At 45.0% G+C, this 27507-nt stretch overlaps 1 protein-coding gene and 1 long non-coding RNA gene across 5 annotated transcripts in view; one reads left to right on the top strand and one right to left on the bottom strand.

Moving 5' to 3' along the window:
- The window catches only part of SRGAP1 (SLIT-ROBO Rho GTPase activating protein 1), a 275761-nt gene that overhangs the window by 230705 nt on the left and 17549 nt on the right, over nt 1-27507 (top strand). For 2 of the 4 annotated variants that reach the window (XM_084759990.1, XM_084759988.1), the window contains exons 12-18: nt 206-239; nt 3386-3446; nt 3596-3673; nt 5857-5991; nt 15326-15431; nt 18763-18987; nt 23122-23201. In XM_084759990.1, the coding sequence (XP_084616116.1) occupies nt 206-239; nt 3386-3446; nt 3596-3673; nt 5857-5991; nt 15326-15431; nt 18763-18987; nt 23122-23201 (719 nt within the window). The remainder of the gene's footprint in view (nt 1-205; nt 240-3385; nt 3447-3595; nt 3674-5856; nt 5992-15325; nt 15432-18762; nt 18988-23121; nt 23202-27507) is intronic. The other 2 variants (XM_084759989.1, XM_084759987.1) reach the window with 1 other exon arrangement.
- The window catches only part of LOC311585136, a 47087-nt gene continuing 44854 nt past the window's right edge, over nt 25275-27507 (bottom strand). Inside the window, exons 3-5 of the long non-coding RNA XR_014775111.1 lie at nt 26633-26805; nt 25787-26212; nt 25275-25352 (exon numbers count right to left, since the gene is read on the bottom strand). This is a non-coding gene — a long non-coding RNA (uncharacterized lncRNA). The remainder of the gene's footprint in view (nt 25353-25786; nt 26213-26632; nt 26806-27507) is intronic.

Below are 27507 nucleotides of genomic sequence, written 5' to 3'. Positions count from 1 at the left end.
TTGTGCTGATGGAGATGGCACAGCGTATGTTTTTAAATCCATGTTAGGCTCGCTCTGAAGCAAGGCACCAGGCTGGCTTTCTCATGACTTAAGGAATTCATTATATTGGATAAATTTCGTGCAGCCCTGAAGTCTGTATCTTGTATCTCTGCTGTGTTTACTCTCTGTCTCCTTTCTCATCCTCTATTTCTGATAATGCTTCTAGCCGGGGACGAAGGAACTCTCACGCGAGACATCAGGTACCGTGCTAAAGGGAGCTGAGGGCCGCTGTGCATTGACGTCCCTTGCAAGTCATACCCATCCTTGGCTTTAACTAGAGTTTTTAAGCTCTTTAAAAGAAAAATGTTTGCAGTTGGACACTGGACAGTTTATACATAGGCGTCACATAGGAAAATCTGTGGGAAGCAGACATAAATTGAAAAGGATTAATCCTTACCAATAAGAGTGAATAGATCAGTTCTAACCTAATGTGTTTGGCAAATGTATCCAGTTTGACCTAGGGAAATTCAATGCTCAATACCAAATACATGTTTAATATTGAATTATGGGTTCTAATGTAAATCACATGAAAAAGAGCTGTAGTAGAAAAATCACATTGTAAATGTTTTGTAAGGTCCATAACTTGTATGCAATAGATATATTACCTTCTTTAAAGACACTTATTCATTAAACCTGTGTGCGAATGGTTAAAATTAGTTGCATTACTGTATGTGTGTGCCACATACATGACACTTGAGTATATTCATGTACATTTGCATACAGAGGAAGAGAAATTAGAAGCCTCTGGGAGCCTTAAAAGTGAACTTTGCCCCTGGGGTTAAGTGAGAAGCCGCCAAACAACCTAGACAGCAGTCACAAAGCCGTTGCCTTGAGCCGTAAGCGCCTGTTGACCCTAATTTAATATAAAGTTATTGCCAAATTGGACTTGATTATCTAGTTTCCCAGCCCAGAGCTTATAGGCAGGTGCTACTTAAACAGAATGAGGGAAACAATAGAAGGAAGCCAGGGAGGGAGAAGGCAGGAAAGCCCCAGAGGCAGGTGTGAACCATCCTGTTCTCTTTGCTGGGATGATGTGGGAACAGCCGCTTAAGATGATGCACATAGCAGAGATTTTGAAAATTCTTCACCAAGAGCTAAAGGTGAAAGGCAAGCAAAGCGAGGAACTAAAGAAAAACTAAGGTGGTTACTGTGAAAAGTCCGTTGTGTGAGCTGTGCAGACAGAAGCCTGAAGGGTCTTTGGTAGCCTGGGACCCAGGGGGGACAGAGGTGTCTCTGTCTCTCTCTCTCTCTGCACCTTTGGAAAGCACTTCTGAGCTCTCCCAAATTGCACCATGAAATGGCAAGAGCAAAACCATCTTCCCACAGGGAACCGGAGACACAGCGAAGTGTTTAAAGGGTGGTAGCTGGAAGACAGCCCATAATTTCACTCCCTACAAAATATTTTCTACCCAAACCTCTGTCATCCATGAAATTAAATTAAGATGCTCATTATGTGTTTACTACAAAATGCACCATGTCTAAATGGAATGCTAATCTTTTAAAAAGATTAGCAACCATCTAAGTGAATGTCAGGATGAAAACGTTTACTCCGTTACTGTGAGAACGCAGGGCCCTGTTCAGAACTTTCTAAGTGCAAACAGTTTTCTTTTTAATCCTTTATTCTTTGTCTTGATGCTAAGTCCAGCAGGGATGTAAACTAACGCTCCCATTTCATCACTCACACTTCAGTATTTGTTGCTCTTCTAAATCACAGTGTGACATGAATTGTTCATAAAACGTTACTTCCATTAAACCATTGCTTTGTGTCTTCCAGACGATCCCTTCGTGTATTCTGTAAATGTTGGTGTAATTACCCCACTGTCCATGAACCAACTAGCCTTCAGTAAAGTGTGTTTTGGTTCTTTTAGGGCTCTTCTTTAAGGAATTAATAAAACGTGTGCTCCTAAAACAAATGAGCTAATTAGAGAAGCCTAACACGGGCTCCAGAAGTAATTGGAACATTAAGTGGTTTCTACACCAGTCGCCTTAAAGCTTGGAAATGGAGCCATGTCTTAAGAAGGACATGGTGCCGGGTGGTGATGGCACACGCCTTTAATCCCAGCACTTGGGAGGCAGAGGCAGGCGGATCTCTGTGAGTTCGAGGCCAGCCTGGTCTACAAAGCGAGTCCAGGACAGCCAAGGCTACACAGAGATACCCTGTCTCAAAAAACAAAACAAAACAAAAAAAGGACATGGCCAGCTCTGGAGTCAGTGGGGACCGTGAAAAGAGTTTGGGCTACAGAGATGTGTAGTCCCCACCCTTTCCCAGATGGACTGGCAATGTTAACACATCCCGCACTGTCCTAGTCAGTCTGTTTAAAACCAAATTCCTAACTTTTCGGAATAAAACATCTTACAGTGTGTGCCAGACACCAGACAATCCCTTTCAAGTCTCACATTTCCTGGAAAGATCTAATTCCTAAAAGATCAGTCTTAAAAGTACGTTAAAAAAAAAAAAACCAACACCATTCCCCCAATAATTCTTTTTAACTTATGGAGTGCATGCCGTCAGTACATGTTTAACTGGCCTCCGAGGCCCCTTCCTCTCATTTGTCATCCTATACATATGGTTTTTAAAAGCACTTCCTGCATTTTCTTAGTAAAAGGTAGTAAGCATTTTACAAGGTATGGACCAAGAAGGCCAAAGCAGTCGTCCTTGTCTTCTTCCTTAAGACGGGCTAAGTAAGTTCTGATGCAGACTAAGTAAATACGTGGCAGGCTTTCAATGCCTGCAGGGCAGCCTGTGACCGCCACCGTGTAGGTGGCGTGGTCTCAGGGATGTGGTGGAGAGAGTCCTGAGAGGCTGCTAATGAGAGAGGGCAGATGCAGATGCTACGACGGAAAGGCATGGTGCTCTTCTTACCTGCTTCACCCTGAGCGCCTCAAGTAATAACCTCTCAAATGAATTACTCATTTCCACACAGAAGTTAAAGACAAGGAAGATGCATAAGTTACATTTTGGTTTTGTTGCTTTTGGCTGAGGCAGGGGCGTTACTGTGTATCCATTCTGGCCTCTAGCTCAGCTGCCTCCTGGCTGCTGGAGTTACAGCCACCACTCCCAATGTGAATCAGCCTGGTCAGGTCTCCAGGACAACTTGGAGCCTTCTTCCTGTAAACGTATTTCATTTACCTTGCTTCAGAACTGGAATGCACCTTCAAGGATAAATTTTTTTTCACTCTTTTGTTGTTGATTCTTTGCGGAGGATTTTGGAGGGGTGTATTTGGAGAAGATCACCTGACAGGGCGAAAGGCACTCACTCTAATGACTAAACAAGTGAACCTTACTCCTCACGTGACTCCGCTGCCTCCTCTAATGGTTTCCGGTTTCCATCTCTCCTCCCCTCAGGACTCAGGCCAGGTCATTCCTCTCATTGTGGAAAGCTGCATTCGGTTCATTAATCTCTACGGTAAGCATTCATCACCGCAGAATCCACACGCCAAGCAGGCAGTGGGGTGGTTTCAGTTAGGCGTGTCCTTTTGCTTGGGGGGGGGGGGGATGAGCGAGAGATCTGTAGGGCGTGGGGGTTTCTCATGCTGTGTCTTCTGTTGTGCCTAGGTCTTCAGCACCAGGGGATTTTCAGAGTGTCTGGCTCCCAGGTGGAAGTGAATGATATCAAAAATTCCTTCGAGAGAGGTAACTGCGCCTCTCCCTATAAGCACAACCTGTAGAACAATCCCCCTCTTGTTTCCTGCTGGGCTCGCTCACTCTGCACAGCCCGAAAACCTCCCTTCTTGGTGGGAGTCAGAGGCCAGCAGGCAAAGTTACTGTGCAAAGTAGAAAGGCCTATGAGCTTTGTCCCCCGGTTTAAGACTCACGTTGACTGTCCATGACATGTGTGTCAAGGTGGTCCTTGACCAGGTTCTAGAAAAGGGGTAGGCTAGCCCGGGGGGCCTGACATCTTCCCACCCTTCCTGTGACCGGGGTTGGTACCTTCCTTATTTTCATAACTGGCTGAGATTCAAGTTTTACTGAACTGTTGACAAGTATACTATAATTAGCAAAACCGCATACCAAGCTAGCCTCTGGAAGACCCAGAACTGAATCAGAGTCTCTTTTATTATTAATGGTGGGATTGGGCCAAGGGACTCCAGTCTTAGTTTGACTAGTTTCCTGGTCTGCCAAACTGCGAGATGGTTAAGTGGTTAAGATGTGACCCTTAATGATGCTGTTCATTATCAGTGCTCCCCAGTTATCGTGATTTCCATTTTATCTACTTCAGGGTTCATCTGTGCCTTCCCTCTGCTTGGCAGTGAGGGCAAAACATAGAATAGAGACAGCATGGAGATGTGTGTGTGTGTGTGTGTGTGTGTGTGTGTGTGTGTGTGTGTGTGTGTGTGTGTCCTATTTTGCCTGGCCTAGAGTTGCCATAAAGCCCTTTGAAGTTGGAAGTCTTGCTTGAAGAGGTAAACTTGGCACCACAATGTGTTTTCCTGTTTCAAAACCTCTGATTAATGTGACATGTGGGACAGACCAGCCTCAGCACCAGCTAAGCATGCCACGCCTTTCTGCGCTGCGGTGGGAGCCAGGTGGAAATGGCTAAGCATAGACTGCTTTGTGGCCACCACAGCCCGATGAATGCTTTGTTATTTTCTTTTGGAAATTCCTCTTGTCTTGAATACTGAGGATGATGATGATGATAAATACAAGTGATTCTGCTGAGCTCATGTTCCGCAATTTCCTGCCCTAGAAAAGAGAGAAGAGAAACAAGGGCCCCTGAGAATAAACTCCCCCAAAGGCAAGAGTGAGCTAAAGTGTAATGGCTGCTCTGTGACCTATGGGAAAGAAGGCCGGGCCTGCGCATGCGCAGTGGGATTTGATGTAAGCCTCTGCGCCATGTTCTCTTGAAGGCGTCCATCTCATAGTCTTGCCTAAAAGGTGTGGTGGCCGGGCGTGGTGGCGCACGCCTTTAATCCCAGCACTCGAGAGGCAGAGGCAGGCGGATTGCTGTGAGTTCGAGGCCAACCTGGTCTACAAAGTGAGTCCAGGACAGTCAAGGCTACACAGAGAAACCCTGTCTCGAAAAACCAAAAAAAAAAAAACAAAGGTGTGGTGGTGTGCAGCCGGCTGAGTAACATCTTACATCCATTGGCCACAAAGGAAACTATAATTCTGCTTTTGATCGATTTTTTAAAAACTGTTCACTTTTCACACAAACTGTATTTTTTCAAATCCCCTGCCCTGACCCCAGAGTCTCCGACTGTTAAAAGCAGCTATGAAATATGCTGTGACCCCCACTGTGCCACCTCGCCAAACACTTGCTTATGTAGTTCACAGTCAGAGTTGGATATTTGTGGCCAGTCTTGCGAGCCAGATCAACCTCAGCTGTATCTTTCTCCCCAGACAAATTTAAAAAACAAAACAAAACAAAACAAAACTTTGAATATAGTTTTGGTTTTGGTTTTTGGATTTTTGTCTTTTTATTTTTTTGATTTCATGTCAACCTAAGCTTACTGACTTTAGCTTTTTAAAAAAAAAATACTGGGTAAAATTATAAACCCTATAATGTTTTATTTTAAGATTTCGGCAAGTTTATAAGGGAGCATAAGATGTTTTAAGCTTTATTTTAGCCAACTATTTTTAGGTTAATCACAGGGTAGGATATCTAAACCAATTATTTCAATTTTAGTACTATATAATCTTTCAGAGAGCATAATTAAAAGACTCATGTGCTGTGCGCTCGCATGTGTGCATGAGCACGCGCGCGCGCGCGCGCGTGTGTGTGTGTGTGTGTGTGTGTGTGTGTGTGTGTGTGTCCTCACAAGTTTTTGTTGAGAGGAAGACAAGAATCCTGTACACATAACTTTTCTCTTTTTTAGGTGAAAATCCTTTGGCGGATGAGCAAAGCAACCACGATATTAACTCGGTGGCCGGCGTGCTGAAGCTGTACTTCCGTGGCCTGGAAAACCCCCTCTTTCCTAAGGAAAGGTTTAATGACCTGATTTCTTGTGTCAGTAAGTGCGCTTTCCTCTTTTCCTTTTTTTTTCTCAGTCTTTCCTCAGCGGATTCCTCAGTAACCAACTTCCTGGAAAGGCAGCCGCCCTCATTCACCTACCCTGTCTACTCCCCACCACCAAATGTCTGAGGCCATTTGTTTACATTGTGGGGCCAGCTTGAGTGAGTCAGCCTCCCAGCGGTAGCCTCACCCTGAACTACTGAGTGGACTGTGCTTCCAAACAACCTCAGGCTTCATAGATCACCAGAAATAAATCAAAAAATTAAATTAAATTTAAATTAAAAAATTTTTAAGGTGCTAGGCAAGAGGAAAACGATCAAGCTTGGAAAGGTAGTCTTTACAGTCTTCATTTTCTCAATCGATATTAAAAGATTTTAGAATATTCCTTCAAGGGTTAAGGTAAAATGAGATAAAAGACCGATTTTATGGTACAAGAACATCAAGTGGTAATTACCTGGCAGCAGGGATACAAGCCAATAGGCAGAGCATGTGCAACATATTATAAGCTAGTAGTCATCGGCTAAGCATCAGTATTTTTTTCTTCAGTGGGGGATTTTGACACTTCACAAAAGTTGTTTAAAACCATGACAGCAAGCAGCACTTACTAACTACAGTCAGACTTCACTGGATCTACAAATGCGGCCATTCTCGAAGCCCATGTCCCCAGGCAGGAGTCCAGCTGACCTCAACCACGCATGTGTTCATAAGAATCAGATTTCACTCAGCAATGAACCCTTCCCTAGCCTCCCCTCCCCCACCCGAGACCCCCCCCACCTAACCCCCCCACCTCCCAATTAACAAGTCCCTTCCCTTGGTTCCTCACTGCCTCTGTGCGCTCCCTGACTCCAGGGTCGGCCCTCTCGCCCTCCCTTGCATCATCCCATCCTGTGCACAGATTCAAACAGGTAAATCCAGTCACATGCTCTCTCCCCCTACAGAAAGCCAACGTGTACTTCCTCATACGGCCAGTTCATACAAGGGCACTGAGCCTCCATCCTATCTTCTTTGGTTGCTGAGCTCTCTCTGCTGCCATGCCTCACCCACCTGGCTAAATGTGCAGCTGTTGAATCATGCAAGCTAACCTAGCAAGCAGCACATGCGCCAGGCCCTCCCCCGCCGTGCCTTTGCCCAGGCTGTTTCCCTTACTATCCTTGGGAGCCACTGCCACCTGCTATGAAGGCTCTGCCAACCTGCCAAGAATGCCAGACATCTTCCCTACACACACACACACACACACACACACACACACACACACACACACACCACAGATGAGTCTCGGCCTTTACTGGTACTCTACCGTATATATCTGTCCTAGGGTTTCTAGGCTCTGATAAAACACCATGACCAAAAGCGACTTGGAGAGGAAAGGGGTTATTTCATCATTTACTTCCTGGTAGCAAGCAGCCCATCGCTGAGGGAAGGCAGGGCAGGAACCTGGAGGCAGGACTCAAGATGAAGCCATTGAAGAACAGCGCTTATTGACTTGTTTCCATGCCTTGCTCAGCCTGCTTCCTTACACTGCCTAGGGCCTGCTGCCCAGGGGTAGCACTGTCCCCCAGGAGCTGAGGTCCTCCCAGATCAATTATTAAACAATAAAATGACCCTCAGGCCTTCCTGCAGGCCAGTCCAGTAGAGACATTTTCTCAGTTGAGGTTCTTCCCGAATGACAGAGAGGTTAACTCTGGACGCCTGAGTCCTTCTGTGATCCCCGAGGACATACAACATGTCAGCAGAAAAGCAACAGTTGGGCAGTCACGGCCACTTAGCATTACCGAGTCCTTTTACACTTTCATGAGTGAGAAATGGTATTCCATTGTTGGCTTTGATTCTCCTCTTAAGGCCATTTCGTGTGACAGCTCGTGTGGGAAGGTCTCCTTTTCATCGTCCCTGGGAGCTTATGTAAGTTCCTGAAGCACCCACACACACACACACTCTTTGCTTCCCTATTCTTGGATTGTGTTTGAGAGGAAAAAGACTCTTGCCTGTGTGTGTATGAGTTACTGTCCTGCCCCTGTGCCTCTGAAGAGCCTTGTTCTTGGGACACTTAGATGTGTGTGGTAAAGGGGGATTTGTAACAGTATTCTCTGTGGTTAATGTTCACAGTCCAATCCCCAACTCACCAGACGAGCACATAATAAAAATCAAATTAACTAGACATTGGAAATAATAAGCTTCATAGTTGATCAGTTTCTCACCCAAACGTTGTTTTGGCTTTGCTGCTGCTGCTGCTGCTGCTGCTGCTTCTGCTTCTTCTTCTTCTTCTTCTTCTTCTTCTTCTTCTTCTTCTTCTTCTTCTTCTTCTTCTTTTCTTTCTTTTTTTTTGTTTTTGTTTTTGTTTTTGTTTTTTGACTGCCTACTTTCTGAATGACTGTGTAGATTTTCCACGTCACACTCGCTGTCTGGGCAGCTTGCAGCCCAGCATGCTTCATGGCCCTGGATTCCTGGGCAATAGAGCCAAGTAATTATTCAAGTAAGGCATGGGTTTTTCCTGGCCTGGTTGCAGCCTAGATAAAACATTCGCACTTTGTTTTGCATAGCATATTGTTATTATTTAGGTGACTTCTTGGTCATGAGAAAACATTTTTATAGCAGGTTTTTTTTTTCCCTTCGTCACAGAGATAACTCTAAAAATACACAAAAGGCACACAGGACAAAACACTGTCCCCTATATGCCCCTCCCAAAGAGAAGCAGTGATGTTTTCCTTCTGGGCATTGGTGCATACATGTGCACACAGTGCTTTTGAAGGCAGCGTGGACGTATCCTGTCCTTACTGCTTGTGGTGTGCCTTCTTTCTAACATGACAGGAGCCAGTGACCCAGTGACCTCCCTATAATCAATCACCCAGCTTTAACAATTACTCTTGCTTGGTAGGCCTAGCCCCACTGGCCTCAGCTGTCTCCCCCCACCCCACCCCGACCCCTGTGACATAATATCACTTGTCTGTGTGCACATATCTCTGGGGGATAAGGAAGTCACTGTTTGCTGCCGAAATTCTTATCACAAAACAGTAGATGGCCATTTCAAAGAAGTTGGAGATGTTTAAAAACATGTAGAACAAAATACTGCCTCTCATAATCCCACTGCCCATCGTAGGACAATGGCGTGGACACCACTGAGAAACACTTGGTGTGTGGTAAACTTCACGTCATATGCTAACATATGAGGTCACCCTGATAACACTGTTATACCCTCACATCAGTGACTCCTCCGGACCATCAAATGGGTGGTCCCGTGCTTTCACAGCTAGCTTTTGGTATATAATTAATCCGTGATCACTGTTGAACATCTATTTATGGTCGCTTGGGTAAAGAAGCCATATTGTCTTCAAAAAACCTTGGTGTAGTTAAACCGCCAATTACTGTTGTGACTTCAGTGAGTTTCACTGTTGAAAAAGTCATCCAAGCAAGGTCATAATTTGCTTATAAATGATTGTTGGCACGTCCTATGAAATATCAGAATTAAATAATGGTGTCAGATAAAATAACAGATGGGAATGAAGCTTGTGTATTATCCACTATCGTGTGTAGTCAATAAACAATTCTCTTGGAAAAGAAAATTTGCAAAATGAACTAAGACCATCCATCGGTCCTCATGGCCACTCTCCCAGTCCCTTCCTGCTTCTGCACATAGTACTGACATACATGACATACATATGTAGTACTTCTCACAGTATATGGTTCCTCCATTGAAGAGCACAGGGTGCGAGGTTTTCATCTGCTCATGGGGTTATACAGCCATTGCCATGATCGACTTGAGAACATTTTCCTTATCCCAGGGGGCAGGGACGACGTAGCAATCACATTCCATTCAGCTGTAGCCATGAGCACCCCTGACCCTTGCAGCTACTGAGCTGCTTTCTGTCTCTATAGAGTTGCCTTTTCTAGCCTTTTCATATAAATGACTCGTATGACCTGATGTCCTCAGAACTGGCTCTTTCGCTAAGCATGTATCATATTCAGGCATTCATTCTACCGTGCTGGAGGATGATGCTCCATCGTATGAGGGCACCATTCCTAGGCACTCTCAGTAAAGATCCGTCATTCCACATTACAGCTAATCAATATGATTCTCTCTTTGAAATGACAGGAATATTCTAAAATTGATGGAGGTAACGTGTAGCACTGGTGCCTTACACTCAGTAAATTCATCATTTAAATGGGTAAATTATATGACGGGTGTATTGTAGCTTGATGATGATATATTAAGGTAAATTATACCATGGCATGCTACCTTTGTCAATTTATACCTTTAGTATGGTTTTTAAGGGCCATATGATGGCTTCGGTTTTAAGTAGAAATTCTACTTTTACACAGTTGTATTGACTCTGGAGAATTAGGAACATAGGGAAAAAGCTTTTGAACTTTATTATTATTGTTGTTGTTGTTGTTGTTGTTTATATGCGTGTACACATGTGTGTTTGTCTGTTTCTGTGAATGTGTACGTGTATGTGAGTGCAGGTGCCCACAGAAGCCCCGGGTTAAGGTGCCCCGGGAGTTAGAGTGAGCCACCTGAAAGCTGAACCCAGGTCCTCTGCAAGAACAGTAAGTGCTCTTAGCCACTGAGCCGTCCTTCTAGACCCTGAGCTTTTGAACTCTTCCGAGCACTGTATGCTATGGCTGTTATAAATTGTCTGCTTTTTCTGACACACACTGTGGCTTTCTCTCTGATTTCCACATTTCTCTTTGTTGTCGTAGAATTGCATTCTTGGGATTTCCTTGATCTCTAAAAATGCTTAGTAGCCAAGTATCTGATAGGTAAAGCTTTCTCATACTTTGCAACTGAAGACTCAGTTTCTCTCCTGCACTCAGTATGATAAGACAGCAGATCTGGGATTATTAATTGTTGTTTATAAGTGCTACTGTCTGACACAAGGAGGAAGCAGGGGCTTCATGCGCAGAAGTCAGCCTGCTCACAGCTGGTTCATCTCTTAGCTGGGAAAGTCAGATAAAGGTGAGGCGAAGATCCTTCTGAGTGTATTGCCACACACACCTCTGTTTTTCGTTGCCTTTTATTCATACAAGTGACTGATTCGTCTCTTGCTCTTGGTAGTTCGAACCTAAGCATACCTTGAGATGGGTAACCGGATCTGGAGCTTAGACACACACACGTGCCTGCTTTTAGCGTTCCTTTCCGTGTGTGGCCACCAAAAGCTTTCCCTTCCTTGTCTTCATGCCTGAGGAGAAATTTCCATCTTGCGGTTTAATATTTGTTTCCTGGCAGATGAGCACTCTAGCGAAGAGTGCCCCTGAAGAACCACTATGAGGGGCCAGTAGCCATTGGAGCTTGTTGCTATTTCCTCAAGTAGCTCCAGTTTGGTGGCGTTTTTCACACACGTGTTCGTAGAACTGTGGCCCTGCAGTACTTTGCAGTTGGAAGGCTGATGTGAGAGCCCTGAGTTGCTAGGAGGAGAACACAAACTCACCTTTGGAGTTTTGCGTGCGTGCCGCTTTTCCCTAACTGGGTGAGGTCTTCAATTGTGGGTCTAAAAAACCCGGCTTAGATGAAGAACCGATTTTCCTGACACCTCGTGTGCAGAGAGAGCCGCCTTTACATCCAGTGTGGCTGAAGGGACGTGAATTGCCAAACTAGGAGCACACGTTAATCGGTGTGTTGGAGGTGACCACAGAATCAGCTTGCTAACTGCACTCGGGAGAGGACGTGAGCTGTTTGTAACGGAGCTGAGCTCCTGTAGGCTGTGCGCACAAGCCTTCTGGGCAGCCCACCAGGGAACCTTAGGCAGCCATTGTAGGACCTGCGCCTTGGTGCAGATGAATTTGCAGCTGCTTCTGGAATGCCATCAATGACTGCCTTTCATTCAGATTTTTGTGCACTGTAGTCGCAGCCACCATACATTCGCATTGTACGATCTTTTGTCATATTTTTGAGGTCTCTCTTTTATCCCCACTGCAGCTCACTTCTGAACCTTGCATTTGCACCCATGGGATCCCTAGTTTTCTTCCTTCCTTCCTTTCTTTTTAAGCTTTGTTTCCTCTTTTGAAAAATTATTTATTTTATTTTTATTTTATATGCACTGGTGTCTCATACGCTGTCGGATCCTCCTGGAACTGGAGTTACAGACAGTTGTGAGCTGCCATGTGGGTGCTGGGAATCAGACCCGGGTCCTCTGGAAGAACAGCCAGTGTTCTTACCCACTGCGCCATCTCTCCAGCCCCAGTTATTTTACTTTTATAGTGAAATTGATGACATAAAATTCACCACCTTTGGGTTGCAGTAAAAGTTGAATGTATTCCACTCTTAGAATTTTGAACCCATTGTCACTGTTTATTTCTAGAATGGTTTCTTCTTCCCAAACAGAAACTTTATAGCAATCAAGCAATGGCTGTCCCCTTCTTCTCGTCCCTGAGGCCCTTGCCACTCTGATTTATGAATTGGCCTAATAGAAATGCCTCACATAAACGGCATCATGCCCTGGTGGTCCCTTTGCATAGAGCTTGCTTTGTGTAGCGTAGTGGGCGTCTCTGTGGCTCATCCACAGAATGGCCTTCCTCTTTGTGGCTGAGTAATACTCCTGTGTGTGTGCAGACCACTTTGTGTGTATCCATCATTTGTCTACTAATATCCGGGTTGTTCCCGCTCTTTGACTATTATCAGTAAATGGTACTGTGATTTTCATGTAAATTTTGCAACTCCCTTAAAGAAGAAAAGAGACTAAATTTAGAACAGAGAGATAAAAAGCAAGTTTCTTAACATCAAATGAGAGCTGCAGGCTGTGACCTCACCTTGCCTCACCTCTGGAGTGCCTCCCATTAGGAGAGATGACAGACATTAAGATAATTATACAGTGACAGCCCTTTCCTTTTCCCCTTTTGTTTTTAGCTCTAATTTAAGGCCACAAAACTTGCTACGTTTCTGTCCCATATATTAAACATATATTCAACCTTAACTTAAGTATTGGCCTGAAGACTCAAAAGATTTAACTCTTGTAGCCCCCAAGTAAATCCTTGGTTTAAAAAAAAAAAGGTGAGGGGGTGGGGAGTGCATGGTTTTTCTTGGTCACATCAGAACAAGGAGGAACCTTTATATGTAGCCAGCAAAGAGTAGAGGTCACTAACCAGGGAACTATAGTGGGCCAGTTTATCTTATAATGAACTATTTCCGTGGGAATAGTAAACTTTGTAACTGTTTGGTTTGGAGCGTGAACGTAAAGTCATTTTTATACAAACAGTTTCCTAGTGAGTAAGGGGGAAATGCTATTAAATTCCAAGTTTGCTCATGTTTGTTACTTATGCGTGTATGTGTATACGTGTATGTGCATCATATGCACACAGGAGCCCAGAGACGCCAGAAGAGGGCATCAGGTCTCCTAGATCTGGAGTAACAGGCAGTGTGCACTAGCCTGTGTATGCTAAAGGCTGAACCTGGGTCCTCTGCAAGAGCTCTTAACTGCTGAGCCATCCCTGCACCCTCCATGTTAATTTTTAAGAATGGAACATAACGTATTTTACCTTGGGAAGGAGGGTGTTGTTCTTTCTGACAGAAAGCAGCAGCAACCTTAGACCTCTTTAAAGTCAGCTGCGTGGGTAACAAGCCTTCAGCCAGTTAGTGTCTGATAGAGAATAGCCCTGAGCAGCTGGGGTGTTCTGGTAATCCCCACTTAGATTCTTGGGGACTTGCAGATCTCCTCATTTTAAGTGTCGCATCTTCCCTCTCCACCCAGCGTGGTTCCCAGATTCCTCCCAGGTTGTTGTAGGGGTAAACTGCCTTCTCTGGGCTTCTGTTTCCATCTTACATGGACTGCCCTGGATAGCAGTCCTGACAGCTTCATTGTTGCATTCTTGTGGCCTGATTGTATGTACCTGCTTAACACCTAAAAATAATAAGTATGTTACACTTCCTTCCCGCTCCCCCCCTCCCCCGAAGAAATAACCAAGACCACTGCTTGGAAAATACATGAAATTTATATTCAGTAGATGTTGCTCCCCCTTATTCACGGTGGATCATTGTTCCATTTCAAAATTACAAATAAGAAAACGAAACACACCATACCCAGTTCACAGTAACTACAGTCATACTGTTAGTTACTGATTTGATCTAAAAGTATAAAAGTGTTAATCACATGATGGTGTTTTCACATTCCAGGTAGAGGGTTTCTGAACTCTGTTTTCTGGGAGATGAGCCAGCTTCACTTGCAGCTGAGGCATACTTAACGTGGAACGGAAGTGTTCCTTCCCGCTCGCCCCAATAAATCACGTGTGGCTCTGCAGACTCATTTGTGGTTGAGGAAAAATTATTCATATATTTTTTCATACCCTTTCAGCTACATGGAAGGCAAAAGAAAAAATGCCCGATTTGATAATAAATAGAAAAGCAGCTTGTGTGAACACTCAAAATTCTAGGGAGATGAGCTTGGTCTGAGTGTCAGGGCCACAGTTTCCAGCCTGACAAATGGTGCTCGGTGATTTAACCCTTCCCATGTGAACCCAAGTTGAGGTTGGGTACCACAGGTTAATCTGGAAGGGAACTTCAGTAGATTAGGATCATCATCATCCAAGGGAGAGGCAGGAAAACTTACTGGGGAAATTAGCAGTGAGATCGTCAGCAGTGGAACCAGAAAGTGAAGCCCAGTCATGGCCGTGTAGCCGTGAGAGTTAGAACCCTGAGACTGGATGAGGCTGCCACTGGCAGGAAGTAGGAAGCAGCCTGTGACATGGCAGCAGCTTGGGACAGAAGAGAGTTCATCAGTACCTCTAGAGAAACTGAGGGTGACAGATGGTAGTCCAAAGTCAGGAAAGCTTCAAGACCTTTTCAAACCTTCATATGGATGGATGGATGGATGGATGGATGGATGGATGGATGGATGAGTGGATATCTGTGTTCAGATACATAGATATATCCCAGAAAGCTGGCTTAGTTCACATACAACAAGAAGGCACTGGGACCATTTGAGCAGCAAAATTTAGCACTCACAACAAGGGGGAGAGACAGTTTCTAAATTTACAAGGACTCTAAATTGCCCAAGGCCAAGACCTACCGTGTACATCACATAAAATAAACCAGTGTGGTACGTACCTGTTACCCCAGCACTTGTGAAGCGAAGACCAGAGGATTTTGAGTTTGCGATCATCCGGGTTACGAGTGACCTCGGGGGGTGGGGGGGGCAGGGGGGGGACGGACCCGGGAACAGTGATGGGTGAGAGGAAACAGCTCCACCCCAGGAGGGGGTGGCACACACAAGTGACTACTGCTTGCAGTGGTCAAGGTGCTGCTGCCGATGTTCAGGGGCATGGGGGTGTCCCTGTAAGGGGTGCTGCAATGATATGCTCTAAATGTGACCTGAGGGGACTCTGACCGTGTCACCTTCTGCCTGCAGGAATAGATAATCTCTATGAGAGGGCGCTTCACATCCGCAAACTCCTCCTGACCTTGCCCAGGTCGGTCCTTATAGTGATGAGGTACCTGTTTGCCTTCCTCAATCAGTGAGTATATCCCCCACCTTCTGCCAAAATGCCCATCTGCATTCTCTCTCTGTGTGTTCTTGGATTCTGTAAAATGTGTACTGAGCACCGTTTGTCAGCCGAGTCAAAGGGAAACGGATTGAATGTAGGGCCTGGGGAACATTTTTCCCCCTCAGGAGATCAAGGTCTTTTTATGATGCATGAAAAGTCTACTCCAGGTGGAGAAACTGTGCCTGGCCATAAATGCAAAATATCCAAAATACTACTATAAATAACACTTTCTAGTGAAATATGTGTTTTTCCAGCTTCTATCCAGAGTGCATGTCATAAATGGTCTTTGTCAAAATGATGTAAACCACCTTCTTCTAGCAAAAAAAAAAAAATCTGTCATTTTTTTTTTTTAATGTTGTAGTCAGGGACGGAGGAGGATTTTAGATGACTTAGCCATCAATCCAGAAGCAGAATTTTCACAAATTCACTGTAATGAGATCTTGCCAAGAAGAAAATATCTATAACACAGTCTCTACTACAGTGCAACAGGAATCTTAAAAAGCCATTACTTTGTTTCCAAAGAAACTTGACTCTTGATCAGGGCAACTGGTTTCCAGTTATGTCACTTGCTGATGAGTGGGTTCCATTGTTGGCACATCTCCCCCATATCCTACTTAAAAGTCTTCCTGCAGGCCTGAAGAGATGGCTCAGCAGTTAAGAACGCTGGCTGTTCTTCCAGATGACCTAGGTTCAATCCCCAGCCTCCACATGGCAGCTCACACCTGTCTGTGACCCCGGTTTCAGAGGATCTGACACCCTCACAACACACATGAACTAAAAATACATTTTTGGGGGGTTTCTTTTTGTTTGTTTTTTTAAAGCCTTCCTGCTTTGCCACATTTCAGTTAAGCAGCTAAAAGTTCATGAGTCAGGGTTCCTCAAATGAGGACTTTTTTTTTTAAACTTGCATCTCTTTTTTTTTTTTTTAATTTATTTATTTATTATGTATACAGCATTCTGCCTACAGGCTAGAAGAGAGCACCGGATTTCGTTATAGATGGTTGTGAGCCACCATGTGGTTGCTGGGAATTGAACTCATGACCTTTAGAAGAGCAGTCAGTGCTCTTAACCCCTGAGCCATCTCTCCAGCCCAAACTTGCATCTCACTGGAGTTCTGTGCTCTCAGAAGCCAGGGAAATTTAAACTCGGCTGGCTAGTTCTAAAATCAAACCCACTCAGGTTGACGCCAAGAGCCAAGGAGCAAACACTGGGGAACTGATTGCAGGGAGAACAGAGCAAGGCTCTACAGCTAGCTCATCCTCCGGCTAAACCTAAACCATTCCCAAAGATCAGCAGGAAGCCATTTGGAGCAGGAAGTGCTCCATAACACGGGTGTGAACTGTGTCTACAGTAAAAAAGATGCTGCCAGTCGCTGCCTTTGACTAAGCCTTGTCACCCAGGCAGGTGTCAGAGCCCAGGAGCACCACTTTACCTTGAAATGCATGCTTCCCCTCCCCCCAATGGATGTGGGTCCCCCACCACCACGGGCTGGAAGTGCTTTTCCTATCCTGTTTTTCTGACACTCCTGAGCAAAACCCACTGTGAGCCAGCGACCCACATGGCCTAGGAAAGTCCTAGAAGCCTGGATGTAGTCACTCTTTGTGACGCTCAAGCGAATGGCAGAATATGGTAGCTGCAGGATGCCAGCACTTGCCTGCACAGAAAGATGAGTCCTCCCACCCCCAGCTAACAGGATGCTTGACCCAGAATTCTTTGGAGAGAGAGAGAGAGAGAGAGAGAGAGAGAGAGAGAGAGAGAGAGAGAGAGAGAGATATTAGCTGCTCTTTTCTACTACCAAATCAAAACGTAGAAATCGACATTTTTCAAATCAAGTTTATGTTCTTCAAGCCAGGACTAAAACAAAGACCTAGAAGGGTTAAACCTGACTCCCCCCACTGAGCACGTGTGTGAGTTTTTCTTCCCCTGACCCCATGGTTCATCTGTCACTCAGTCTCCTGGTGGCAGAAGGGGAAGACATATGGCGGCTGTGGAGATCATGCTTATCGGCTGTCTTAATCTCCACCAAGGGCTAAAGTGTCCCGGCAGGGGGTGGTGGGGTGGATGCTTTGTGTCTGTCTCTGTCTCACAAAGGCCATTGAGTCTCCTTTCTCGCTGCCTTCTGCTTGTCATCTGCTCACCTGTACTTTGCGTTTGTTTCCCTTTGTGGCCGACATCCCAGCCACTGATGAGAGCCAGCACACCTCAAAAGTCTCAGAAGACTTGCAGATTGCCAGGGTGTTGGAGGCATGAAGGAGCTGGCTCTCGCCTGAGTCACCTGCAAAACTGTTTCATAAATATCTGTAATACTGAGCTTAGGAATTAGTGGCAGGCAGCCAGAACTGTCCCCAAGCTTTCCCACCTTAAATGGAACGATGAGAGAATTAAGGGTTCTGTCCTTTGTCTTGTGCTTTCAGCCTCTTGGGTGGCGTGGGTTGTCACCTAGTGGTGACAGACGCACAGCAGCAGGTTATCAACCTACAACTGTTCTTCGCCTCCTCGAAGAAAAGACGTTTTCCTTTTTATTCAGTTTTTTCCCCTCCAAAGGTTTGTAAGGGGGAAATTGAAGATTCAGATAGCTTTGAATGATAGGCAAACTTAAAGATGAAGCCCTCAGGCTTTGTCAGAGTTATACTCTGGGCAGCCCAGACTGACAGACTTGCTGCTTTATGAGCCCCGCCTCCACATTTACAAGCAAGTGGAACTCGCCTGCTTGGTCCCTATCAATTATTACTGTTGATGTCGCTTTAAAATCATGACTTTAGGAAACACCTCTCACTCACACAAAGAGGATGGATGTGTGCTCTCTCTGGTTACCACCTAGTCGGTCATAAGCCCTCTCGCCCTTCTCTAAGTGGGATGGAATATCATTTTTCCTGTAATGATAAAGAATACATAAAATTATAATTTTCAATGTATGAGGTAAGGGTACTGGAGAGATGCCTCAGCGGTCAAGGGTGTGTGCACTTGAACTCATTTCCATGGGATTCAGACACACACACATTGGGATTTTGTTTGTTTGTTTGTTTTTAGTAAAATAAATTCAAAGTACGGCCAGGCAGTGGTATCGCATGCCTGTAATCCCAGCACTCAAGAGGCAGAGGCAGGCAGATCTCTGTGAGTTGGAGGTCAGCCTGGTCTACAGAGTGAGTTCTAGGACAGCCAGATCTACACAGAAAAACCCTGTCTCAAAAAAAAGAAAAAGACAAAAAAAAAAAGGCAAAACAAAACAAGAAGCACCCTATTAGGCTCTTTGCTTCCCCGCACCCGTCTTTTACAAGCTCTCCCTTGCTTCCTCCCGCAGTCTTTCCCAGTACAGCGATGAGAACATGATGGACCCGTACAACCTGGCCATCTGCTTTGGCCCTACCCTGATGCCCGTTCCTGAGATACAGGACCAAGTGTCCTGCCAGGCACATGTGAACGAAGTGGTCAAAACCATCATCATCCACCACGAGTCCATCTTCCCAGATGCTAAAGAACTAGATGGCCCCCTGTACGAGAAGTGCATGGCTGGCGGCGACTACTGGTGAGTCCGAGATCGGAGCCGTCCCTCTCAGGGGCACGGAGCTACTGACTGAGTTACAAAGAGTGGGTTATCAAGGACTCGGGAGTTTGAAGTGCCCGCCATGAGTTCAAGTCCCCGACTCCTAGTAAAAGTTAGTACTACAGCAGTGTGTGTCTGTAGCTCCAGCGCAGAGGAGGGAGGATGCAGGGCCTCCCTGGCCAACCAGCCTCTCCAAACAGTGAGCTCCGGGTTCAGTCAGAGAGACTCTGTCTCAAAAGGTCAGGGAGGGGACAATAGAGGAAGGCACTGGTCTCGGGCTGTAGCTTCTACATGAACGCACATGGGCCAGTACACCAGCATACATGCACATGCACCACCCACCCACACACATGCATACATACATATACATACATACAATGAACTGCCTATAAGCTACCAAAAAGAAAAAGTAACAATAGTGTTTGAGATAAGTTAGCAGAACAGTAAAATCCATGGCAATGAGGGTTTTACTATGGAAGCGCTTCGTTAGCCTCCTCTTTTCTAGGTAACTCTGGCCTCTGTAAAGAATAAGAATTTTGTCCTATATCCCTGTTTCAGGGATACAGCAATACCCACACAACCATGGTGGAAAACATGTACAGAGTTTCTTATGATGTTGAACAGGGACCATCAAATGAAGGAATCTCACTCATACATATTTATCCAAGGGAAAAACATATATGTTCATACAAAAACACTACAAAGTAAAACCAACTGGGAAAACTCCACCTAACATAGTGTGAATGGAGAAATGTGTACCTTCATATTTCCTAGAAATGAAAAACATAAATCCTAATTTTCAGAACTGATATATAAATAAAAGAAGTTACAAAGAGTAAAAAAAAAAAAAAAGAATAAGAATTTTGCCTTTTAAGGGATTGCTTATATAAGGGTGTGCATGGTGGTGCGCTGGTCCAGTACAGCCAGGGCTACAGAGAGACAAAGAAATTAAGGGTTTTGATGCCAGAGAGAGAGAGATTAATTTTTACTACTATTCTAAATCAAGAAAAGATAACTAACCAAATTAACGGACTTCTTTCCATTCTTGGGTTTTATTTGGGTCTAGGGTTTGGTTTTCGAAGCTGAGGATCAGACGCCATATTATGCTTGGCAAACTCTACCAGCCTAATCAGATAGGTTTATCGTGACGAGTATCTTCAGTCTCTCTTTACAGGAGCTCTGTCAATCAAATATATTTTTTATTCTTACTTCTTTTGACTTTCACTCTTACCAGTCAGCATTACAGTAGTACAGGCTATTATGAGCACATTTGTATTAATATGTTTTGAGACTAAAAATTTTTAGCAAGGTATCTATTCCCAGCCAAGAAGACAAGTGAGAGTAGAGCCAACTGAGTAATCCTAAGAGGCAGAAATCTTAAAATGTTTGTGCTCATTGTTTGATATTTCATATGTGTGTTTCAGCCATTTTTCTAGAAATCATAAGTAACAAAAGAAGTCTCAATGCCTTGAGAGACTTCTTCGTGCCAGCTAGTCAGGGCACTTATTAATCAGTGGTTTATTTATTATGAATACTCTTCAAAATAAGTTGAGAGAAGTCAGTAAGATTAGTATTTAATCTTAGTATTAATTTAATCTTAGTATTTAATATTATTTAATAGTAACAGCCCAGTGTTTTAGTCTGTTTTCCATTGCTGTAATACCACAGACTGGATAATCTAGAAAGAGGACTCCTCACAGTTAAGGGGGCTGGAAGGTCTTGTATGGAGGCCTCCACTGAGGACCTTCCTGCTGCCTGACAAGGTACGAGGCATCTGACGGGGAGAACAAGATGCTCAAATCTCTGCGGTCCTCCTGCCACCTTGGCCCTCTCTGATTCCTCACTTGGTCCCACCTGCAAATATCATCAACATGGAGATTTAGGGATTCTAATTCCAACACGTGAATTTTGGGGGGCCCCAGTGGAACCATAACACCAGACACATGTAATTGTAGAGTGATTCTTCCCTGCCTCCATCTTCGGAAGACATATCAACATCCTCTATTCTGCGCCCTTCTCAGGAGACCACTGAGTCCCATCCACTACACAGTGATGGGTAGATGTGGAAGAAGTGCCTAATAGACAACAAATAAACAAATTAATAGGTGGATGAATGAATGAATGAATATGAATAGGTAAAAATACTACTCCCCACTTAAGTTCTGTATGGTGTGGTGGTTAAGAAGCCTGGGTGTTGCTATTTCCAGGTGTACTGCTTTCAGAATTAGGAGCCCAGCGTGCTATATTGCAGTTCTGTGCTGTAGCGGCCACATTACACATGAAATTCAATTCGGCAATATTGACTTGAGTGTGTCTATGACAGGTACCAACTAAAGTCTTCCTCTGGGAACGTAAGTGAAGAAACTCAATTATGCTGAGATACATAACTTCATTTCACAGTCATATTTACTTTGAATAACTTCAGTTCACAGTCATATTTACTTCGGGGCCAGTGTCAGAGCTATGCTCAGGATGTCCCCAAACTTAGGACTGTGTTAGTAACATCTGCTGCCTTGTTGTATCAAAGACGAAGTAGGCAGTGGTGGCACACACCTTTAATCCCAGCACTTGGGAGACAGAGGCAGGCAGATCGCTGTGAGTTCAAGGCCAGCCTGGTCTACAAAGTGAGTTCCAGGACAGCCAGGGCTACACAGAGGAGCCCTGTCTTAAAAACAAACAAACAAACAACAAAGACAAAGTAAGTAGATACTTGGTGAGTGTGTGGATTTTATTCCAGAGCACTGTGTTGTTTCTGCTTTCCCAAAAAGGCCTGTGTGAGCCTTGCAGCCATAGGCACAAAGTAAAGAACGTTCTGTTTATAGTGTTTCTTTGGGAGCCTGGGTGCACGTGCTATACACGTGTGTGACAAGGACATCAGGGGTCCTACTCTATCGCTCCCCACCTTATTCCTTTGACGCGGGGTATTACTGACCCTGGAGCTGGGCAGGCAGCCAGCAAGCCCTGATACCCTCTGGGTTCCAGGAACATATAGCTTTGGCCTTTCTTGTTAGGTAGGTGCTGGGGATTCAAACTTGGGTCCTAGTGCTTGCACATTGAGCCCCTGCACAGCACCACTCTTTTAACCACAGAGTCAGTAATACAGCAGGTAGCCTTGTCACTCAATGCTGGCCCTATAAATGGATTTTTTACAGTAATATCACGTTGGAATTTTCTGCCAATACCTTTTATTTGCAAACATCTAAAGGCCAATAGTGGTAGTGATGTTAAAGATGCAAAAACAGGATAGTAAAATCCATGAGTCTCGTACAAAAATGAAATAAAAGCATGTCATGAGATGAAAGAAAAGATACTACAGTTTCCTCCCAGAAGTTAAAAGAATTCTCAACTTATAATGCAGATAAAATTGGTGAGTTGAATTTGCAAAGACTTCCCTCCCTCCTTACAGCAATGCATTCTACCTGCACACAACTAATTTGCATTCATTTAAATAAGAATTATTTGAAATACTTTTGGCTCCTTGTAAGTAAACTTGTCTTAATGGGATTATAAAAGATGAATGCATGTACACACATGCACCTACATATGTACATGATACACACATGTACATGCACATATGTATACACAAACAAAAAAAATTATAGTTACTTTTCCCGTTGCTGCACTAAGGCATCCTGACAGAAGCAACGTGAGGGTAAAGGGTTTAGTCTGCCTCACAGGTCCTGGGTACAGTCCGTTATGGCAACAAGAGCATGAGGCAGCTGGACAGACACAGCAGCAATCAGGAAGCCGAGGGAATGGATGCCTGTGCTCAGCTAGCTTCCTCCGTTGATGTGGTCCAGGACTCCACTGTCAGGATGGGTCTTCGTACTTGGACTAACCTAGCCAGGGTATCCCTCCCAGGCATGCCCAAAGGCTGGTCTCCTAGGTTACCCTAGAGCTCACCAAAATCGATGCTTACAGTAACCATCATGCACATACGTGTCCATATATATACTGTAGAACCAGATGACTAGTGGAGGCTCTGGCAGTCTGCAGTCAGACTACCCAAGGGCGTTTCAGCACTGGAAATCTTGTGGGCTTCCTTGCTACAGTAATTACTCACTTAGAAAACAATACTCTTTGGTTTCATATGCAATCTCCGTTTTCACCCAACAGCGACAGCCCATACAGTGAACATGGTACCCTGGAGGAAGTGGACCAAGATGCTGGCACAGAGCCTCACACCAGTGAAGATGGTAGGTCCCAGGCTGGTGCTACTGCACGTTGCTTTTGGTTTTGTCTTAATATCATTCCCAGGCTTCTTTTTGATTTAATGTGTTTTACGTTGGTGTTCATTTTTTTCATGTGTTATATATAAGAACTGGGTATGTATGCCTTTTAAAAATGCCTTCTGTGCTCTAGGTCTGTCTTTTCATGTGCTTGTTTACAGCAGGTGAGTTTATTAATCTTTCTTTCATGGTTTTTCTCCCTACTCTTTGTCACCTTTAAGAATTCCTGCTAAAGTCATCATCAAACCCCTACCCAGATCTAGCCAAGGGACAGGACATTCTCCACAGTTAAGTGGAGACTGGGGACTGACTTTCACACGAACTCTGATGCCCCATATTTGGCCGTGTCCCCTTGATGGGGAGGCCCGATGGCACTCGGAGGAAGGATAGCAGACTACCAAGAAGAGACTTGATACCCTAGCATCATATTTAGGGGGAGGAGGTCCCCCTCAGTCACAGTCATAGGGAAGGGGAATGGGGTGAAAGCGGGAGGGAGGGAGGAATGGGAGGATGCGCGGATGGGATAACAATTGAGATGTAATGTGAATGGTTTTATTTTTCAATTTAAAAAAAGAAAGAATTTCTGCTAAAGCCTAAGAGGATGAAGGGGTCCTCCTGTATCCTGTGCTTGCCCCGCCTCTTAGCCCTTAACAGACCGCCCCCTCCTCACCCATTTTAAGCGCACCATACGCACTGTAGCGACCATAGGTCTGACGCTGCGCACCAGATCGCTAGAGCATGTCCGTCTTGCCTGACTAAAACTGTGCTCCTCACTGGCTGCTCCCTCCTTCCCTGCCTCCCAGCCCTTTGCAACAGCCTCGACACCCATTGACCAATGAATCTGACCATTTTAGATTCTCGATGTAAGTGCCCTACAACCAGCCTTTTGGGGTTTTGTTGTTGTTGCTTTGTTTTAAGACAGAATCCTGCTGTGTGGTACAAACTACTATAAACTTACTCTCCCCTCATTCTGCCTTCCGTGGTGCTGGGGTTATCGGCACACACCACCATATGCAGACCTTCTTTTTCTTTAATATATAGTGTAAGTTTTCTCTTAGAATCACTCCAGGTGTGTGCAAATTCTCCTTCCTTCCCATCCACTCAATGTTTTACCTGGCATACTTAACATATCTGCTGCTTAGTCCTTTTTTTTTTTTAAGTTCTTTGATCTTTACTCATAAGTATCAGACCTTTACCCCACCACCCCTGTTTCATGTTACATGTCTGATAATTCTAACACATTTTCCAAAACTCTCACTCACAGGGTCTTGTTTTCTAGCGTGCATATACGTTTGTGATATATGCCTTAGAACTTCAGCCTTGCGAAGGGAGCCTCTTGTGAAAGGTCTTGTCGTGTATTTCTCCCTGGGGCACAGAAGCTGGTTTTTAACGTAAAGGTTTCCACACGATCGGGCATTATTGTGAATTTCCAGCGCAGACTCTCAGACCAGGCAGTCTCAGGACCGCAGTGCATTCAGGGTTCTCAGGGATGGTATGCCCCAAAGCCTTGAGACACTCGTTTCCACAGGATGGCAGAGAGGTACAGTGGGGGAGATGGTAACAGCCATGAGAAGATACGAAGAGCGTGGCGGTTCTGGGAAGTTCGCTAGGATGTGAAGAGCGCAGCTCTTTTGTTGAGGGGTCGGGGGCAGGATGCGCAGGTAGCCCGTGGTGGGCAGACCAGTAGCCTTGGGCTCCTGAGAAGAACACAGAAGCTAACAACTCTTGTGTCCAGCCCTACCCTCGGCTCTCACTTTGCTTTGCCCGTTGATTCTCCCTCCTGACTTGATCCCTTAGTAGCATAATTTGTTTGGAGCTGGGGTTGCAGCTGAAGGGTAATTAGAGTGTTTTGTGGGTAGTGTCAATTATCCGCTAAGAAAGGAAGAATGACTTTTCTTGTGTTCTTTTCTACTGGAAATAATAACTTTCACACAATGTATCCTGGTTGTGCTCTTCCCTCCCCCCCCTTCTCCTCCGCATGCCTCCCCCCCTGCCCCCCCCCATCTCCTCCGTGTGCCTCCCCCCCTGCCCCCCCTCCTCCGTGTGCCTCCCCGTCTTACCAGCTCTTCACCTCCATGTCTTCTCTTTCTTTTTAGAAGACAAACAGGCAAATAAAGACTAAAACAAAACAACAAAAAAGTCAAAGCATGAGAAACACACACACATACACACACACACACACACACACACACCAAACAAACAAAAACCTGTAATTTTTTGTTTGTTTGTTTTTTGTTTGTTTTAGAGACAGGGTTTCTCTGTGTAGCCTTGACTGTCCTGGACTTGCATTGTAGACCAGGCTGGCCTCGAACTCACAGAGATCCACCTGCCTCTGCCTCCCGAGTGCTGGAATTAAAGGTGTGCGCCACCACTGCCCAGCAAAAACAAAGTTGAAAACCATAATATACAAACAAAAGACCAACAAAGTAAAATAATAATAATAATAATAATAATAATAATAATAATAATAATAATAATAAAAATAAATGCTTTTAAAAGCCATTAAGTTTGAGTTTGTTGGTCATTTCCTGCTGGGCACGGGGTATACGTACCCACTGAGCCACCATTGGAGAAAACTAATTTTTTCTTTGCAAGTGGTAGTCGATTGAAGATAGCTTCTTGATTGGGGATGATGGGATTGTGTGCACTTCCTCTCCCAGCACTGAGACCCCGTGCAGCATGGACCTGTGCGGGCCCGGTGCATGCTGCCCCAGTCTCTGAGTTCACGTGTGTGTCAGTCCTGTTGTGTCGGGAAGACGCTAATTCTCAGGTGTCCTCCAACCCCTCTGGCTCGTATCCTCTTTCTTCCTTCTATTCTTGGTAGATCCTTGCGCTGAGGGGAGGGATTTGAAGAAGGCATCCCACTTAGGGCTAAGTGTTCCAGAGTTTCTCACTCGCTGCATACCGCCCCGCCTGGCTGTGGGTCTCTGTCCCCATCTCTCCAGGAGCAAGGTTCTCCGATGACTGCTGACACTGACCTAGGGGGATAGCAGGATGTCATTAAGGGTCATTTCACTGCTACTTTCCTTCAGCAGAACAGTAGTAGTTGGCTTTTCTCATCTCATGGAGTAGGCCATAAACCTTGCGTTCTTTTTTTTAAGTAAAGTGAATCTGCATTTTTCTGGGCTTAAGGTGATAGCTCACATTTCCATATGACGTTTATGAAAGGGTCTGACACGGTCCTCCCCTCCCCCAGCTTCCTTCAGTGTAGGCAAAGCCCAACCTTCTCTGTCCCCACAGGCCAGTCCCAACTTGATGCCGCCTGTCAAATGCCTATGTCTTGACCATAAGAAAAGATGTTTGTTGAGCACTGAATACTCTAAATCTCATTGTGATTTGATCATAGCCACCACTTTTTCTGGAAAGAAAAGCGTTGCTGTCAAAGGACATGTTCGTACCGTTGCCAACCTCCAAAGCTCTGCAGCTAAACCAACTGGAATGTCGGGTTGCCATTTTGACCGCCAGAAATGGCATTTTCCTTATCTCTATCATGGTATCACTATAGAGACCAAATTGTGTTTTCCAAGGCGGCTTGTCACAGAGCAAAACTAGCCCTCCACAAGGGCCAAATCTAGAAGGAAGTGCATTAGGAATGATAAAGTCCCCCAGAGAAGGCACAACATTATCACATCATACTAAAATTATAAGAACGTGAGCATAGGCCTTGATAGCACCAGGCTATCCAGGCAGCCGCTCTGCCGGGTCCACTTCCATTTTGCAGTCATCAGAGCCATGCAGAAGCACTAAGTAATCATGTTACACCCTTGCTATTATTGGCATTGATGTCAGCAGCAGCAACAGTCTAAAACGTCTCTGCAGGACCCTAAAGGACTCTCTGTGTGAAAGTGCCATGGCGCCCCATGCCCTGAGATTGATTTGCCATGCAAGGCCCAGACTAAGATGTCTGTAAATAGCTTATTGATTGACACTTGACTGTGAAATGGCTCCCAGGAGAGGACAAACAGTCAGAATAATGAAATTGCAGAAAATGACTTGTTGATATACTAGGATTGCCACTGAAATGGCCTTCTGATGCGTGCGGTCACCCTTGCATATCCTGCTCCACGGCCCCAGACTCCGTGAGTCTGACAATCCTGGTGCTTGAAGACATGACGACCGCAGAGGTCGAGGATTCTGAAATTATTCATGTATGTTATATGTATGTTGTTCTAGATAGCCTTCGCCCGGCATTAACATCGTGACACTGCATGCACTAAAGCGCAGTGATGGGTGTCTTTTCCTTCCTCCGTCACACACTGTGCATAGGTTATAC

Source organism: Acomys minous (genome assembly GCF_964271855.1).
Source record: "Acomys minous genome assembly, chromosome: 15".
In the NCBI taxonomy this organism is placed as follows: domain Eukaryota; kingdom Metazoa; phylum Chordata; class Mammalia; order Rodentia; family Muridae; genus Acomys; species Acomys minous.
The sequence above is the reverse complement of the archived record's forward strand: the minus strand, read 5'-3'. Positions and strand labels throughout refer to the sequence as shown.